This window comes from Acomys russatus, chromosome 22 (assembly GCF_903995435.1).
Source record: "Acomys russatus chromosome 22, mAcoRus1.1, whole genome shotgun sequence".
Lineage (NCBI taxonomy): Eukaryota > Metazoa > Chordata > Mammalia > Rodentia > Muridae > Acomys > Acomys russatus.
This window is the reverse complement of record NC_067158.1, coordinates 4,234,428-4,253,557: the sequence shown is the minus strand read 5'-3', so window position 1 is coordinate 4,253,557 and position 19,130 is coordinate 4,234,428. Positions and strand designations below refer to the sequence as shown.

The 19,130-nt window shown below is 38.6% G+C and overlaps 1 protein-coding gene across 1 annotated transcript in view; it reads left to right on the top strand.

Moving 5' to 3' along the window:
• Fancl (FA complementation group L) overlaps positions 1 to 19,130 on the top strand; it is a 65,011-nt gene that overhangs the window by 9,345 nt on the left and 36,536 nt on the right. The window contains exons 4-6 of the mRNA XM_051165306.1: positions 2,277 to 2,333; positions 6,512 to 6,612; positions 16,174 to 16,270. Of these exons, the coding sequence (XP_051021263.1) occupies positions 2,277 to 2,333; positions 6,512 to 6,612; positions 16,174 to 16,270 (255 nt within the window). The remainder of the gene's footprint in view (positions 1 to 2,276; positions 2,334 to 6,511; positions 6,613 to 16,173; positions 16,271 to 19,130) is intronic.

The following is a 19,130-nucleotide window of genomic DNA, read 5'->3' as shown; positions in this document are numbered from 1 at the left end:
AGTGGGGATAGGAAAATAATTTGGACCTAGGCTGTATAAAGACAATAACAGGATTTGGAGTTCTAGGTTATGATCAGGAAGGGAGAAAAGGAAGTTGTGTAGGTCCATGTGATCTTTTATAAAGAGAGGAGCTGAGGGTGGCTAAGCAGAAAGGTGGGCAACAGTAACTTAGTTATGCTTAGTACGTGCTGTACCCTATCTGAAAAGTTCCATGATGATTATAGAAACATTGTAAAAGAGATTAGTACTGAAATAAATGAAAATAATGTAATGTCTCTTGCAGAAAAATAGATATTAGTAGAATTGCACTTCTTTTGATGGTCTTTTCATTTCTGATTTTCCTCATGTTCTATATTCCATTCTGTGTTAAAGGTGAGTTAGGTGTGATAATAGACAAGGTTGTTCACCGTCTAGAAAAAGCACTATTGAGTCACAGAGTAGTGCAAGAGATGAACTGCAGAGTGCAGACTATTGTGTTAACTGGATGAGTTCAGCATTGCTTTAATGGAATATGGAGACGGTCTCTACTTTCTCTTTACTCTGCTCCCTTATTCTTGTCACTAATGTATATTGTACATGAAAGTTTAAGAATGAGTCCATTGAGACATTTGAATAGCCCAAGAAATTTGTTCATAGAAACTAAGGAAACAGTTGAACAAATGGCTCATTTTCCCTCTGCTTATTCTGAAAGAGGCCTAAAGTTACCATCACTTACCTTATAGCCAGCTGGTCAGGGAAAACCCAGCATTCAATTTTTTGTTTTTGTTTTTGTTTTTTGTTGTGTTTTGTTCTATTCCCAGGTTCAGTTGAATGTTATTATTTTTCTATTATACTATTGTCAGTAAATGTGACCCAAGTAACCAACAAACTTTTTATAAAGACAATAGTTGAATTTTCAGGTTTTGTGAACAACCAAGCCGGGTCACAGTTGTGATGCTCTGTTCTGGCAGCAGCACCTAGAAAGCCATAAGCGAAGAGCGTGTGGGTGTGGCCATATTCCAGTAAAACCCCCTTATAAAGCCAGGTGTTGAGCTGGATGGAGCTGCTGAGCTGTGGGTCCCAGGGCTTTGCTGCAAGTCGTTGGGTGTAGGAGCAGCTGTGGTATAAGATTTAATCTACAGGCATGTGCTCCACCAGAGCACTTCATGCACTGTTCACGTATCGTAGACTCTTTAATTTTCTCTTCTGAAAACGTGGAACAAGTTTACGTTTAGCTGTATTTGGAACAACGTGTGGCTAGTGAAATGCACCCAAATGTAAAACAGAAGCACAAAGCAAGCAGTATTTTTTTTTCAAGCAGAAACATGATGTAGCGTTCTACCTAAGAAAGCATTCTAAGATATAACCGTTTCTTCTGTGGTTATTTAAAGAGTAAAAGATTGGAAACAGTGGAATACCAGATTTCTGAAATTTTCAAGGTATAGCCTGCTCCTTTTGTCATTTTATTATAATGGTTTTTTTTTTAACTGTATCAAGTGTTTCTCTTTGAATTATGATGAGCTAGTTGTGAAGGGATGAAATTCATGATCTTAAAGCTTAAGAAGCAAAGTATGTACTGTCATTAATAAATCTACCTAATCCAAAAACAACCTAGTAAATCCAAAAATTACAAGTTATATTTTATTTTCCTTTTTCCATTCACGTCTCTTTCATCTGCCCTTCCCTTCTCCTTTTAAAATAATGATTTTCTACATTTCCTAGCTCCTTCAATGACTAGTGCTGCAGGAATGGGGTGTGTGTACAGTCTTAAGTCAATTCTCCCACAGTTCATTATATTTTCCCCAGATGGGCAAGTCTGGTTAGTTGTATTCAACTGGGTTGACACAGGCTTGAGTTATAGGGAAGAGTGTGCTCCATTAGAAACTATTTTCACCAGATGGCCAGTAGGTGAGTCTGGGGACATTTCCTTGATTACTGATGCCCACAGTGGATGGTACCACTTCTGGGCTGGGGTCCTGCGTGGTATGCTTCTCTCTGATCTCAGCTTTCAGTTCTTGCCTGGAGTTCCTGGCCTTCAAGATGGACCAACTGGGAGCTGAAACAAACCCTTCCTACTCAAGTTGGTTGTGGTCATGGTGTTTATCACAACAGAAAGCAAACCGAGACAACAGTTGCGGTTAGTCTTTCAAAACAAAGCTGGTAGGCGTAGACGTGATCACAAATGTGTCAATAATTAGTACCTTAGACTTTGGATTGACTTAATAGTTATCCTCATTTGGTTTTAATGAGTAGAACATTTATTTCATGAGTTATTATTTGAAAATGTTTTGACTTAGAGAATGAAGCACTCTCCTGATCTAATGAGCTTCATGATGGAGTTGAAGATGATTTTGGTAAGAATATTTTTTCTTATTGTATCTAGTAAGTCTTTATTGTCTCTGAAACTTTTTAATGGTATTCATATGTGTATCGATGTTTGCATGTGTGCACATGTGTGGGGGTATATGCACATGTATCTACATGTATGTGGACACACTCAGTTGTCATTTGCTCAGTTGTATTCTACCTTATCTTTGAGATGGCTTCTCTCACTGATATGAAGATTGGTGATTCAGCTAACTTGGGTGACCACTGAGCCCCAGAGATCTTCTGTCTCTCTCTCCAGACCTGGGGCTACTGCCCTATGCTTTCATGTCTGGCCTTTTTATATAGGTGATGGAAATTGAAGTCAGATCCTTTTGCTTGTATGAGGTGGTCATACTTAATTACATAGCATAAAGTATAATTAACATTTTAATGCTGATACAGATTCCTGAAAGACTTTTTAACACGAACAAAAGAGAGGTGATTGTAGAGAGTACCCTAGGCCTACGACCTAACCTCAGCATTTTCTCAATTATAGTTCTTCCTCAAAATTTTTAGAAGATATTGGAGTACTGTAACTGTATGAAATGCTGGAGATCGTATCAATTCCTTTATAAATATATCAGCTTATATCTATATATTTTAGCCAAGTGCTTCAAAATATTTAATTGGTGCTGGCAAGATGGCTTTTAGTTACTGGCACTTGGCCTGCAGGCCTGGCATCTGAATTCAGCTCCAGAATTCCCATAATGGTGGAGAGAGGGCCAACGCCATGAAGTTGACCTTTAATACTTGCCTCACACATTGTGAACAGCACACAGGCACACTATGTTGTGAAGAAAAGCCAGTGTTAGTGGTTTTGAATATGTAGGTACAGCGGTGAAGTCAGAGAGTTCCTTACAGACAGATGCTTTGCTTTTCAGGGTGGAAAGTCCTACTCGCAAACTCTGATGCCGATGTGAGCTTTAATGTATCGCACCCCCCTTTGCTCTTGCTCCTCTCTTTTCACTCCCTTTACTTGCTGCACAAAGCATATCATGTGCTCTATAAAATTTCTCACATTGCAAACTGAGCTTGTTAGACATCCGTGGAATCTTTCCACACACTCTCCTAAGGGCTGAGCATCCATTACCTCCAATGTTTCATTCATATCCCAAACTTTTTGAACACTGCCATGATAGCACACACAGCAAATGTCGCAGAGTGAGACTTTGTGTCATGCAGAGAATTGTTAATGATATAGTTTAAATTTTCCTTCAGGCTGTTTGTATAAAGAATAAAATATGAATATTATGCTTTGGTCCCATCCCAAAGATATCTTACTATGTATATGTAACTAGTTCAAAAACTGGAACAAAAATTAAAATCTGAAACATTTCCCAAGCAATTTAGGTAAGGGCTAATCAGTGTGTTTTCTTTGTAATCTACACAGGCAGAGCTTAGCATAGGCCTTTTGATATGAGTAATTGGTGCTTTATACTTCTTACTGTGACGCACTAGCAGATGCATGATGTCTGCGTGTTCTTCAGTTAGTAAAGGGTGGTCAGTAAGTTTGGCTGCATCTGCTACAGTTTCCTATCAGCTTACCACCTGGGGAGTTTATTACCTGCTGTTGATCCCACTGTATCCACTATTTCACTGGGGCTTATAAAGGATTTGTGTGTGTGGTGTGTGTGTGTGTGTATGTGTGTGTGTGTGAGAAGTTATATTTTACAATTTGTGGTACAGGAGATAAAGTCCCACAGCTTGTGTAAAGCTTTGTCACAGGACAGTATCACAAATGCTGAACAAAATAAAACAAAACTCTCTTTTAGATTTATTAACCAAAAATACTTGAATAAAGACCATCCTGCATTATTTGGTTAATATAAGGTGTAGCTTATACTAGAGCAACAAGGTAAGTGCTTCTTTTCTTTAAAAAACAATCAATTTTTATTGTAATGAGTTAGTACCTAGCAATTATCACAGGAACTAATATGCTTTAAAGAGTCATTATTAACTCGTGAGTTTTATATGTTTGATTAGCTTTACTCTACTACAGTCATCTTCTTTCTGATGCTGAAATTATCCTATTTTTGGTCAACTCAAAATACTTTATGTTGGCACCTTTTGTCATTTAATGTCACATAATCTTCCTGCTTTGTGATGCCAGTTGCTCTAGACATATTTAGGCTTTTTCTTCTAGAACTGCAGTTGGCCACTCTAATCGATCTGTGGGATCTATTTATAGTAATAATACTCACTATCATCACGGGAAGTGGTATCAGATACCATGGTCTAGAAACTGGGGGGCCCATTGCTGTTTCTGCTCCCCGTTCTCTTCAGCAGGCAAAGCTATGGAAAGAGTAATCATGAGACATAACAACATCTCCATTTAGCATTATTGTCTTTTTCTTTGCATTTATGCTTCTGTCTCTTAAAATGTTGGTTTCTAATTACGTTTATTTACTTATTTACTATTTATTTATTTTGTTTGTTGTGTTGACTAATTTTTGTCTCTGTGATAAGATACTTGAGAAAACTTAAGTGAGAGGAGCTTTTTTTTCATTCACATTTAGAGGGCCATGGTCACTTCACCCCATATTTTCTGGGTTCCTGGATAGTGAGGCAGAAGACTATGTTTGGGAGGAGAAATGTGGCTTATCTCATGATGGACTAGAGGCAGAGAGAGCGATGTAAGGAGACAAGGGCAATATATGCCCTTCAAGGCCCTGCCACTTGGTGACCTACTTTCTCCAACCAGGCCTTGCTTCCTGATGGCCCGTGGGGCTCTGAACTCATTGTGGACTGGCCCACTCAGCTCGCATCATTGTGGACTGGCCCACTCAGATCACACTAGTGTTTCCCACTGGGACAGATCATCAAACACCTGAGCTTTTGGAGGGATGCTTGAGCTCCAAGCCATACCAGCTAGACTGAACTTGTTAAGCTTCTGGTATCTTTGTTTATGTCAAAACCATACTTCTAGTGTTTCTACTGACATGTGCAAACATTTTGATATTTCATATTTTGTAGTTGCTTTGAGCTTTTTATAGTGTCAGGTGGTATACACTGGAAACTTAGTTGTTGGATCTCTCTTCTGAGTCTTTTTTTTTTTTTTAATCCTCAGAGCAATTCTTGGAGGTGTCAGTGGATCAAATGCTCAAAAGCCGAATTGTTTAGGATTAACTTCTAAATTTAAATTGATTTGTGAATTTATAACCTGTAATAAAGACTAACAAACTTCTCCACTGCATCAAAGACCACAGTATAGGAACTTTAAAAGAGTAAGGTAAAGAAACATAATTGTTTCATATCCTCTTGATATTAAGAGAACATTTTTAAAATTTTCTCCTGTTTATTGCAGTGTTAATGTGCAAATATAAGAACATGGAAACCAGAGCAAGACTATATCCCATTAAATTCTCATTACTGCCCTTAGCTATTGGATTATAAGTTCTGGCTCTATTGGTCATTTAATTTTCAAGAAGCATTTGTAAATTTAAACTCACATAAACCCTTCTCACTGTTCCTTGGTTTACAGTTCTGTTTTCTACATTTGTGCTGTGTTTCTTAATACAAACGAGATCCTGTAGTCTACCTTCCTTCAGAAATTGTGGACAAAGTTGGTGATCTTAATACTATTTGAGATAATGTCCTGAAATCTCTGAGAATGGTTCGTTTATTTCTGAGGCTGTTCTGACTGACCGTGCCTGCACTAAGTCCTCAGTGACAGCCTTGAGAATGGTGCTACAAGAAGCTGTGGAACTTCAGGAAGGTGTGGAAATGTTTTGTGGCACTACTTAGTGATAAATCAGGTGTGAGCATTTTGAATCAGAGAGATTGGTGAATGCTCGAAAAGAACTCTATAGTGAGTGGGTTATTTTATTTCCGTCGGTTTTAACGCCAGAGCAATGAGTCTAGCTTGTCGGAACTAAGAAGTGTTAAAAGTCCAGATTCAGACCTCTGTCAGACCTGTGGAGAATGTTACACTTCTGGAAGCAGTTTTTCAGTTTCTCTTGATCTCCATGGGGACTCCGACTGCTGTGCCTGCTGTTGTACACTATCTTTGAACAATATAACAAAAGAAAGCATCACCTGGGTTTCCTATAAAGATAGTGAACACTTGAGTTAGGTGACGAAAGGACTATGGAATTTTGTTTTGTAATCAATTAATAATTCTCTTTTTATTATTTCATAGCTGATTAAAATATCTTTCTTTCAACAGGAAGCTGCTTTAAAGAATAGACAAGAGCTGTGTGTCCAGCCACCTTCTCACAGTTTCTGCACAGACCTTCTCAATGAGATAGGAGCTGTTGGTTGGGATAAGTACGTCTATTTAAAAATATACCTTAGAAATGCCTTTTTTTTTTCACATCACAGCCTTATGTATGCAGCTTAGCTGTGTGACTGTTTTTGGTTGGTGTAGAGTATCTGGTCCTGGGCGTTGCTGTCAGCTGCAGAAAGGAACATTTGAAATATTAACCTACATGTGAGTTGAAAGACTGGAATTTTATGCACGTAAGGATTGATCTTAACAGGACTTTCCATTTAGGCACATAACAGTATTGTAAATGTCCTGCATGGTTCATGTTTAAGATGATGCTGGGGCTGGATGATGCTCAGTGGGTAGAGTTGTTGCTGTGCAAGCCTGAAACCTGGAAAAGTACTAAGTAGGTAGGTCAGTTCACGTGGAGCAAGTTGGCCAGCTAGACTAACTTGAGCAGTAACCTTAGACCACAAAGGAGCGCCTCACGCTCAGTAAATAAGGTAGAGAGCTACTGAAGAAATACAGCATCAATATCTGGCTTCCGCATGTACATGTGCATATACCTACATACCGTATATGTGTATGTATGCAAAAGTATAATACTAATAAATATGAATCAGAATAGAAAGTTGCAGGGGGCTTTGCTGTGTTTCTGATTGTGTGCATAACTACATTTGGCTATTATTCAGTTTTGCTTTCCTAAATGCAAATATCTGCATGTATTTGAAGTGCTTTTGTACTTTTCAGTGGTAAATCTTCATAAATAAGGTTTGGAAAAATCATCTTTCTTTCTCTGAAGAAAATCATGAATAAAGAAACTTAAAAGAAGTTTGGCATTGGTGGCATATGCCTTTAATCTTAGCACTAGGAAGGCAGAAGCAGATGAATCTCTGTGAGTTCCAGGATAGCTAGGGCTATGTAGAAAGACCCTGTTAAAAACAGAGGGAAGGGGGAGAGAGAAAGAGAGAGAGAGAGAGAGAGAGAGAGAGAGAGAGAGAGAGAGAGAGAGAGAGAGAGAGAAGAAGAAGAAGAAGAAGAGAAGAAGAAGAAGAAGAAGAAGAAGAAGAAGAAGAGGAGGGGGAGGAAGAGGAGGAGGGGGAGAAGGAGAAGGAGAAGGAGGAAGAGGAGAAGAGTAGGAAGGAGAGGAAGAGGAGGGGAAGAAAGGGGAAAGGAGGAAGAGACGGAGAGGGAGAGGAGGGGAGGGGGACAGGACGGGAGAGGGAAACTTAAAAGAAATTCAGTAGAGGGAAATTTGTTAAAACTTCACCCATACATCACTGGGAAAAAAAATGTCTGCTAATCTCCCTGATTTTTAGTTGTTGAAGTTAATTCTTAGTGTGGACATTTTAAAAACCTCACATTGTTATTAAGTGTATTACAAAGTTTCTGCTGGAGCTGAAGTGTCAGTGCCGAGAGGCAGTTTAGTTCTCAGAGTGTAGCTGCCACCAGGTCTAGTTTAGGATTCTTTATTACTATGATAAGTCAATGGCTGTCAATTACCACTTCAAATGTTAAATTTTTCACCAGCAAATTTTTCTGAATGTATTTAAGACATTTCTTCATTCTTCTATGCACTGGCACTTACTGGCTTTCTGAGTTGGCCTCTTGACCATTAATTTAAAGAAGCCAAACATAGATAGCATTTTAAGAGAAAACAACATCATAGGTAGAAAACATATTTCATGTTTTCCTTCATCGGGGCAAGGGACCCAAAGGAACGAAGGTCAAGATGAAGAAGGTTGGGGGTTCTGGACCCCACTGTTGGGATAAACAGGAGGCCAAAAAGGTGGGGAGTCCTCTGTTTGAGAAAAGGCCTGAGAACTTCGAAATTGGGCAGGAGATCCAGCCTAATAGACATTTTACCTGCTTCATCAAATGGCCTTGCTACATCAGGCTGCAGTGGCAAAGCGCCATCCTCTAAAAGTGACTCAAAGTACCACCTGCCAGTAACCTGATCCTGGACCACTAAACAGCTACCCAGTTGCTTAAGCTTTCCCACACGTACAGAAGAGACAAAACAGGAGAAGAAGCAAAGTCTACTGGCTGTCGAGAAGAAAGATGCTGGGAAAGGCGACATTTCGTCTTAGAGACCACCTGTCCTTCGAGCAGGGGTCAATATAATCACCACTTTGATGGAGAACAAGAAGGCTCAGCTGGTGCTGATTGCCCATGACATAGACTCCACTGAGCTGGTGATTTTTCTGCCTGCTCTGTGTCTAAAGATGGGGGTCCTCTACTGCATCATCAAGTGAAAGGACAGGCTAGGGCAGCTGGTCCACAGGAAGACTTGCACCACGGTTGACTTCACACAGGTTAACAGAAGACAAGGGTACCCTGGCTAAGCTGGTGGAAGCTTTTAGGACCAATTGCAATGACAGATACAGTGAAATTTGTTGCTACTGGGGAGGCATCATCCTGGGTCCTAAATCTTGGCTCGGCCTTGAGAAGCCGGAAGAGACAAAGGCCAAAGAACTCACCACTAAACTGGGTTAAATGTGCATTGCTATGTCCTCTGTACATAATAGAGTTACAAAAAAATCAATCAATCAGACAAACAAAACTTCCTTTAATAAAATTACACCATAAACTGAGAGCTAACACATACATACACAATGTGTCTCAAATTATTTTCAATGGCAATTTATTTTTGGCAACAATAAGAGTGTAATGCACTTATTTCTATTAGAAGGAAGATTCTGGTCCTTTGTCCATGTGTTCAGCTTCTCATTCTGTTCCTTATAAATCCTTTCTTAGAAAGGTTCCCCTCTTAGTCCACAGATCATTGGCTTTTTTTTTCAACATTGGATTTGAGTGGAGCAGAAATCTTATGGTGTGCCTCTGCATAGAAATGGGTCGGCTGTTATTTTAGACATGCATTTTATTTAGACTTCTTAAATTTTTTATTATTGCTTCTTAACTTCATTCTCTTCCTGGCTAATAGTGGCAGCACATAGATCTATACTTACAAGCCTTGAACTTTCTATGTTGCTCTCTTGCCAAAAACTACAACTTCACATTCAACTATTAAAACTCTACTAAAAGCATGATTGCAAGTAATAGTGTTTCAGAATATCTAGACTGTTGAAGTGTATATAATAGAATTATGTTTGCCAAATTGGATTTTAAAACTGAGAACCATTATTGTGAAATCATCAATTTGCATTCAGAGATGTTAAATGCAGCCACCCCATGAGATACAGGCAGTTATGTTGGGTGCCTTCCATTTTATGATACAGTATTTTTGAGAAATAATAAAGGATAGTTTTTCTGTGCATATGTTAAAAGTTATGTTTCTCTGGAATATCTGCTCTTTTACTTAATCAATAATATGAATTATTAATTGTTTGGTTAAGCTTCCTTTGCAGTGGCTAGAAGAAGCTTAGTGTCAGATTTTTGACCCACTTTAGAGTCATTTTGATAATTTATATTTCTGTATACTTTTGTTTTCTTTCTCTTTTGTGTTTTTTACTTTTTCTAAACTACCACAAATTCTTTATGAGTGCTATTAAAAATAAGTATGTTGAATTGTGTGTCATCTCTTACAGCTGTTCATTCTTACATTCACATTGTAGTCATGAAAGCTGGCACATGTCTTCGGATAAGCCCAGTTGTCCTTATCCTTGACTTTTTCTAGTACTTTAAATTATTCAGTAACTCTTCCTTCTTAAAACTCCTTCTTGACATCATTGATGTACATGTTTCTATTTTCTTTTAATTCAGTGTGGTTTAACAGTGTGGTTTCTGTCTCTGTCTCTCTCTCTCTCTGTGCCTTTGTCTCTTTCTGTCTGTCTCTCTGCCTCTCTCTGTCTCTCTGTCTCTGTCTGTCTCTCTGTCTCTGTCTGTCTGTCTGTCTGTCTCTCTCTCCTTCTCCTTCTTCTCTTCCCTTCCTTCCTTGCTGTATGTGGTTCCCAAGCCCCATTGCCCACCATCCTGAGGAGGCCATTGGGGGGCCAGAGCAACATTCAGCTTACGGCCCTCTCCACTATTGACTCCTGATTTGCCTGACCGACCTGGGACAAGGCCAGCAGAGGTGAATTATACTCGGCTCGGACTCACATCATCCATCACCGTTGCCTGCTGTCTTGAGGAGGCTGTGTCGGGGCCTGAGCAACATTCATCTTAGAGCCCTCCCTTTTTGCCTACTCCCAAACTGCCACACCATCAGGGACCACCAGGCCTGCTAACACCAGAGACAACCAGATGGCTAGAAGTCAGTGTAAGAACACAAGCAACAAAACCCAGGGACATATGACACCACCGGAAACCAGCTATCCTACTACAGCAAGCCCTGGTGATACTATTATACCTGAACCACAAGAAAATGCTCTTAAATTTGAGGTTATGGAAATGATAGAGGCCTTAAAGAAGGAAAATAAATTCCTCATAGCAGTATAGGAAAATACAATCAGACAGGTGAAAGAATTGTATAACTCCCTTAAAGAAATACAGGAAAATACAATCAAATGGGAGAGTATAACTGTTGAAGGCCTAAAACTGAAAATAGAAGCAATAAAGAAAACAAACAGAGACAATTCTGGGGATGGAAAACCTAGGGAAGAGAACAGGAACTACAGACACAGCATCATCAACAGAGTACAAGAGATGGGAGAGAGGATCTCAGGTGTAGAAGATACAATCGAAGAAATTGATACATTAGTCAGAAAAAATCTTAAATTTAAAAAGGTCCTGACCCAAAACATGTAAGAAATATGGGACACTATGAAAAGACCAAACCTAAGAATAATAGATATAGAAAAAGGAGAAGACTCCTGGCTCCAAGGCCCAGAAAACATTTTCAACAAAACCATAGAAAACTTCCCCAACCTAAAAAAAGAGATGCCTATAAACACACAAGAAGCTTCTAGAACACCAGAAAAGAAAATCCTCCTGCCACATAGTAATCAAAACACTAAATGTATAGAACAAAGAAAGAACATTAAAACCTGCAAGGGGAAAAGGCCAGTTCACATATGAAGGCAAACCTATCAGAATTACACCTGACTTCTCAACAGAGACTATGAAAACCAGAAGGGTCTGGGCAGATGTCATGTAGACAGTAAGAGACCACAGATGCCAACCCAGACTACTATACAGAGCAAAATTTTCAATCACCATAGATGGAGATAACAAGATATTCCATGATAAAACCAAATTTAACAGTACCTAGCCACACATGCAGCCCTACAGAAGATACTAGAAGCAAAAATCCAACCCAAGGAGGCTAACTACACCCAGGAAAACAACCCCATATCTGCAAAACCAAAAGAGAATACATACACACACGTACTGTACCACCACCAACATCAAAAAACAATAAATAAAAACCACTGGTCATTAGTATCTCTTAGCATCATGGCTTCAACTCCCTAATAAAAAGATATAGGCTAACAGAATGGGTGCGAAAACGGGACCCATCATTCTGCTGCATACAAGAAACACACCTCAGCAATAATGATAGACATTACTTCACAATAAATGGCTGGAAAAAGGTATTCCAAGAAAAGAGACCCAAAAAGCAAGCTGGAGTAGCCATTCTAGAATCTACAAAATAGACTTTCAACCAAAACTAATCAAAAGAGTTGGGGAAGGACACTTCATACTCATCAAAGGAAAAATACACCAAGATAACATCTCAGTCCTGAATATGCCCCAAACACATGAGCACCCACATTCATAAAAGAAACATTACTAAAATGTAAATCACACATTGAATCCCACACATTTATAGAGGAAGACTTCAACACCCCACTGCCATCAATAGACAGATCATTGAGACAGAAACTAAATGGAAAAATAATGAAACTAATAGACATCATGAATCAAATGGACCTTACAGATATCTACAGAATATTTCATCAAAACACAAAAGAATATGCTTTCTTCTCAGCACCTCACGGAACCTTCTCCACAATTGACCATATACTCAGACACAAAGCAAGCCTGAACAGATACAAGAAGATGGAAATAACTCCTTGTATCTTATCAGACCACCATGGATTAAAGCTGGAACTTAACAATAAGAGAAATAACTGAAACCCTACAAACTCATAGAAACTGAACAAACAACTTTCTACTCATTGACCACTGGATCAAGGATGAAATAAAGAAAGAAATTGGGCTTTCTAGAATTCAAGGAAAATGAAGGCACAAAATACTCAAACAATACACAATACAAAATGAAAGCAGTACAAAAAAGTAAAGTTCACAGCACTAAGCACCTTCATAAAGATATTAGATTTGTCCCATACTACCAACTTAACTAACACTAAAAGAAGCAAATACACCAAAGAGGAGTAGACAATAGGAGTCATCAAACTCAGGGCTGAAATCAATAAATTACAAAGAGAACAATGCAATGAATAAATGAAACCAAGCCTTGGTTCTTTGAGAAGAATAGATAGATAAACTCTTACCCAAACTAACTTAAAGACAGAGGAGGAATATCCAAATTAACAAAATCAGAAATGAAAAGGAGGCAAAGGGGGCTGAAAATGCCACATGGAACTTAACATCTAGTGGAAGAGTGAGTCCTCAGCTAGATGATTACAGTAGCACTTAATTACAACTGTGACAAGTACTGTAGAGTATATGTAGCATTACATGAAAGCCATTAATAAATTTATAAAGGAAATAATACAATATGTGAAGTCTTTTATGGAGTAAGTGCTTTAAGAGGTACATTGGAAGTGTTGACTTTTTCTTTGTATTGTATACACTGTTCTGATATGATGGAAAGGAGACTAGATTCCTAACTTTCATAGAAATGAAAGCTCAGAGTAAGGATGTGATATAGCTGGTCTTTGCCACTTTGTGGGATCTTCTTTTCCCCACTCTTTATCCTTCCAGTTTCACCTATCACTAGAATTGAGGGAAAGATGGAGGTAGAGATCACAGAATCTAATTTCCTTCTTTTCATTTTTTCTTTGAGCACAGCTACAAACAAACAGCAACCAATCCTCCTAAATGATCACCAACCACCAACTCTGCCTCTTGGGGACCTAGTATTTATATACCCACTGAAAAGTTCCCAGAATCCCAAATGTCCCACAATCGCAGATACTGTCTGCAGCTGGCAAAACCACGCCTCTGCTAGAGCACAAGGCAAATCATAATCAGCTGCAGTGGATAATCTGAAGCAGCCCCATATCCCATACCTGGGATTAAAATGAAAACATCTCTGTAATATTTCTATGATTTTTTTTTTAAAGAAACCAAAATTCCAGAACTCTCCCTACAATGTGAAATCTTCTGGGATATTCATTAGGCAGTAATTATGTATCCTTAGGCTAAAGTTACCGTATAGAAGACTGCCTGTATCTGTTGTGTGCTGCTTTTTATATTATCTAATTCTCAGAATAAGTCCCAGGATAATTACTTTAATACAACGCGAATATGAGTCTATACACTCTCATTAGGTTGTTGGGGATGTCATGGGATACCTTTGATATGGAAGATTTTCTAGGTGCAGAGAAAGGCACACAGTGAAGGTGAACCTACTCAAATCTACTTTACCATAAGTAAAATCTGTTTACAAAACTTTTCCATCCTTATAGAGACTTTTAAAATTCTGTTTCGTAGATCATGGAAGATCTACATCAGTAAAAAGCTGGCCAGTCTCACAATAGCTCTTGTATGTTCATGCATACAGGCTGCATTTTCACGTTCATCCATAGAAAACTACACACTTGCTACGTGAAGAGCTTATTTGGCTGGTAAGCTAAAACCCAAATAAGAAGGTATGAGTGTAAGCTAAGATGAAGCACATTCAGTCCAGGAGTACGTGGCACAGTTCTTAGAGGAGGGAGGAGTGTTAAAACCTCTGAAAGAATGAGCAAAGAATGTGAAACCTGGAGACTGAGGAGACAGGATGGGCACTGTAGGAGGTCAGATGCTCACAGGAAGGATGGCACTATGCAGCCAGACTACAGTACTTCCGCTGCTGGGTCACCGCAGGGAATGGGGAGGACCTGAACGTCTTAGGGCAAAGGGTTAATTTGATTTAAGAGGAAGGGTAAATGTTGACTCAGAAGACAGGATGGATTGATGTTAGGAAGACAAATGAAGTGACAAGAGTGATCAGGAAGGGATTTGGAGTCTTTGGAGTGATGCCGTTAGTGCCTGACAGTAACAATGGAATCTTTGCAGTTTTGAAAAAGTACATACCAATGTACCTTTAGAAGTCCGTGCCTGCGAACCTCGTGGTCTGTCCTTCGATGTGGGCTGCGTGTGAATGTTAGGAAATGCATCTAATTGGTTAAGGAAAAAAATCAAAAGTTGTTCATCAAACTAAGTACAGTATTTCAGAAGATGCAAAGCACATGAGGTCTAATATGTTTTAAATCCCATTCATATCCACTTCATTCAATATGTAGTTGTTGGCTCTTGACTCTCACATTAGCAACTGCAGATTTTATTGTTATTAGTCTTCATTCTTGATATATCTTTTTTTCTTTGTGCTTCCCAGGACTTACCTTTCTTCACCCCTCTCTTCTTTTTTGTTTTTTTGTTTTTTTGAGACAGGGTTTCTCCATGTAGCGTTGGCTGTCCTGGAACTTACTCTGTAGACCAGGATTGCCTCACAGCAATCCACCTGCCTCTGCCTCCCGAGTGCTGGGATTAAAGGTGTGCGCCACCATGCTCGGCCAGTAACCAAGTTTTATGGTGATGTTAAGAGGAAGTCACCTGGGTTAGGAGGTGGATGTTTCTTCTGCACTGCAATGCTTCTTATACCATCAGTCTGAGTGATGAGTTGCACAATGCTCTTAGCCCACTTTTTATCTTTCCAAGAGAATAGTAGTATAAAAATGGCAAGAGCCATCCACGTGCCCGGTGTATTGGTAAACACGCTGCTAACTTTGAGCCACTTTGGCAGTAGCTTATGCTACTCAAAGGACTGGTTTTTTTGTTTGTTTTTTGTTTTTTGTTTTTACAGAATGATGTATTTCAAAAGATATTGGTTTTCATTGTAGAGAATTCATGCATTTAGAGCAATTCAAAATCAAAACAATTGAGTTTGAGCTATGTGTTTAAAATATTAGTCATCTTGAATATATGCCTAGGTTAAGTGTCAGAAGCTGTATTTTGTGCAAAAAGAAAATTTATTGTTAAGAGACTAGCCCATACCTGTGCGTATACAGCATGTTTCATAGGATTAATTTGAGTATGTGAACTAATATCAGCCAGATTGTCGTGCAGTAACATTACTGATAACAAAGGAGAAGTTTATTGAAGAGAAAAACAAATAAAGGAAGCATAAAAATCTCATACTGTATGAAACTACAGGAATGGATCAAAGAATTTGACAGGAAGTTTAATGTGTACATAAGTAGAGGATGACAGAAACATGCTGTGTGTGCCAAAGGTTCCAGTGATGGAAAAGCGAAACATAGTGCTCAGTGACCACAGCATGAGCCTTGACACACACTGTAAATAATCCCAAGATCTATGGCTGCATTAAGCACTAGGCTGGTGTATTAACTGCAGTAAATCTATAGCAGGAGGAAAAGCTGGCATGCAGAAATTCCTGATTAATTTTCTCCATGTAGTAGTGGGAATGGTAGCATCTCCCCACCTCATAGCCCACCTCTGTGTGATCATTTTTTATTCTCTTTTCCTCACAGACTTGTGTGTGTGGATCCTTCCTTCAGTACGATCAAGTTAAAAGCAGACGATGCTTCTGGTAGAAAGCACCTAATCACTGTCAAGCTGAAGGCGAAGGTACGTGCCTAGTGATTGTGGTCAGGGAGTAAATACTGTGACAGGTGAACTCGGAATGTTTTCACTGCTTGGAAATGCTGCTTATTTTAAAATGATGTGGATGATTTTATAAATTGATTTTAGAAAGCCTCAAGGAATTTATTCACCCAGTTTCCAAAAGCCTAGATACAATTTCCTGTCACTAATTTACTCCAAAATTGTGCTACTACACAATTACTACAAAGATGTAGACCTAATAATCAAGAAATATTAAGGAATTGGCAGCCTCCAAGTCCCATGATGTCATTCATTGTTTTAGTAGCCTGTGTACAACAGTGTGAGTGACGGCTTCCACGGTCCTAAGTAAAGTTCTTCTAGGAAACTCTTTTGTTTCTAATGTAGACTGAGTTGTTTTTGTCGCTTTTATCTTTTTCCTCACTCCCCACCCCCAGCATTGCACATTGCACATGTGCGTGCACACTTTATTACTTATTTTGGCTGAAGCTTTGGATGTATATATTTTAAGAATTTAGAAAGGTAATACCTGTTTATAAGCTTATGTGTGCTAGTGATCTATAAATATTCATAAAATATTTATTTTATATTTTCATTTCGTCTTTCTTTTTTAGCTCTAGATTGGGAATTTTAAGAAATAAATAAGAAAGCTCAACGTATTAATCACTCCCTTAGTAACAGCTGGGGAAGCATTGAAATTTGAAGGGAACCAGGACATCCAGGTTTTTATTGTTTCTAGTAGTCATCCATCACCCCTATTTCAGAAGAGTGTAGTGACGAAAAGATCAATTTTGTTTGTCCTTTTAAAAAATGTGTCTGGCATTTAAGGCTTTCAAAAGAGAAAATAAGCAAACGTATTATGCTGTTTTGGGTGGCACAAAAAGGTGCCATCTCTCGGTGACTCCAGGAAAGCAACTTCGGAAGTGACTCGTTTCTCTTGTTCACACAGAAGTTTTAAGTATAGTTTTGAGACATATCAGCAAATTCATTGCATATAGATCTAATTAATTTGTAAAATGAGTTAGAGGTTTGTTTTGTTAAAATAAGGGGCTTTGTTTTCTTTTTAAGTTTTAAAAAGTATTCTTAAAAAAATAGAAATAATCAGTTTTTATTCTTAGAAAATGTCACCTCCGGCCGGCAGCAAGGCTTCTTTCTGTGTTGTCATTCCAACCCCTGTGTTTGGGATCTATACACTGATGGATGTTGCTTTGCCACTAAGAAGGGCCAAAACCCATGATTTTAAGTGAATCTGTCCTCCCAGCTAAAGCATTTGTGCTTACTAACCAGTTAGCTTTGTGACACACTGTGTCAGTACATTTGGAAGACTTTTTAGTTTTCACTAATTTTAAGTATTGGGGGGTTCAGTGTAGCAGAAGTTTTTTTTTTTTTTTTTAATCTATTTAAGTGAAACATTGACTTTATTATTTGGTGATATTGCAGATGATGATGTGGACATTAGTATGTTCCATTATGTCTGCTGCTTTAAAAAAAAAATAGCTCTGTGCTAGAGGTGAGAGGCTTCTCTGAAATTGTTTTCCTGTTTCTGCTTTCCATCTGTAGTTCCACAGCACTTAGGACAGACAGACATTGGCAGAGAAAAGACAAAGCTTGACTGGGTGTGGGAGGAGATGGGGCATAGTTTGTATTTGTCAAAGACATGAGGATCTTAGTGTTATGTTGATGGGCTTTCTTAGGCTTGTCTATCTAATTTAGATTTATAGATAGGCCAAGTTGGTCTCAATATGTGTTCTCTCTCTCTTCCTCTCCCCTGCCCCTTCTTCCCCACTCAGTATTTAGGTCTAGGAATATCAGTTAAGAAACATTAATCACTAAGGCTATATGGTAAGATTATATAATATAATATCTTAATCCAAGCAATTTTTTTAAAAACAAAAGCTTTTTTTTTTTTTTTTTTTTTTTTTTTTTTTTTTTTTTTTTTTTTTTTTTTTTTTTTTTTTTTTTTTTTTTTTTTTTATTAATTTATTCTTGTTACATCTCAATGTTATCCCATCCATTGTATCCTCCAATTCCTCCCCCCCCCATTTTCCCATTATTCCCCTCCCCTATGACTGTTCCTGAGGGGATTACGTCCCCCTATATATTCTCATAGGGTATCAAGTCTCTTCTTGGCTACTTGCTGTCCTTCCTTCTGAGTGCCACCAGGTCTCCCCCTCCAGGGGACATGGGTCAAATGTGAGGCACCAGAGTATGTGAGAAAGTCGTATCACACTCTCCACTCAACTGTGGAGAATATTCTGACCATTGGCTAGATCTGGGAAGGGGTTTAAAGTTTACCTCCTGTATTGTCCTTGGCTGGTGCCTTAGTTTTTTTAATTGGGATTTTGGTGCATATATAAACTTTTGCCTCTTCACAAACATTAACGAAGTACATTTTGTTTTGTTTTTACTCTCACAATTCCATCACCCCACTCACTGTCTCTAAACTGCAGTGAACACGATACTGATTTGGGCTAGATAACTCCCATTAAAAATAAATAAGTCCTGCAATAAACAAGCAAATAAAGTCCTGTTTACTAAACACAGCTCATAGTGTGTTGGAGGCCAAGCCCTGGGCTGTTGTGTTTGTGTGTGTTCACTTGGGGGCAGCCTTCCTGCTTTTGGTCCGAGCTGGCCAGGACTTGGTTAAAGTGTGCTGTGGAGTAATAGAGAGTGGGATCTAAAAGCCATGTCAACAAATATATGTACTTGATGGTATATGATTCCATGAAAATTGATCGTTTTGCTTTGCTTGAAAGGAGATTTGCAGAACTATTACACTGAGAAATTATTAAAACTTACACTTGATGTAAATCCGTATCTATCATATCTCATCTTTATCAACCTAAAACATCTACCTGGGCCTAAA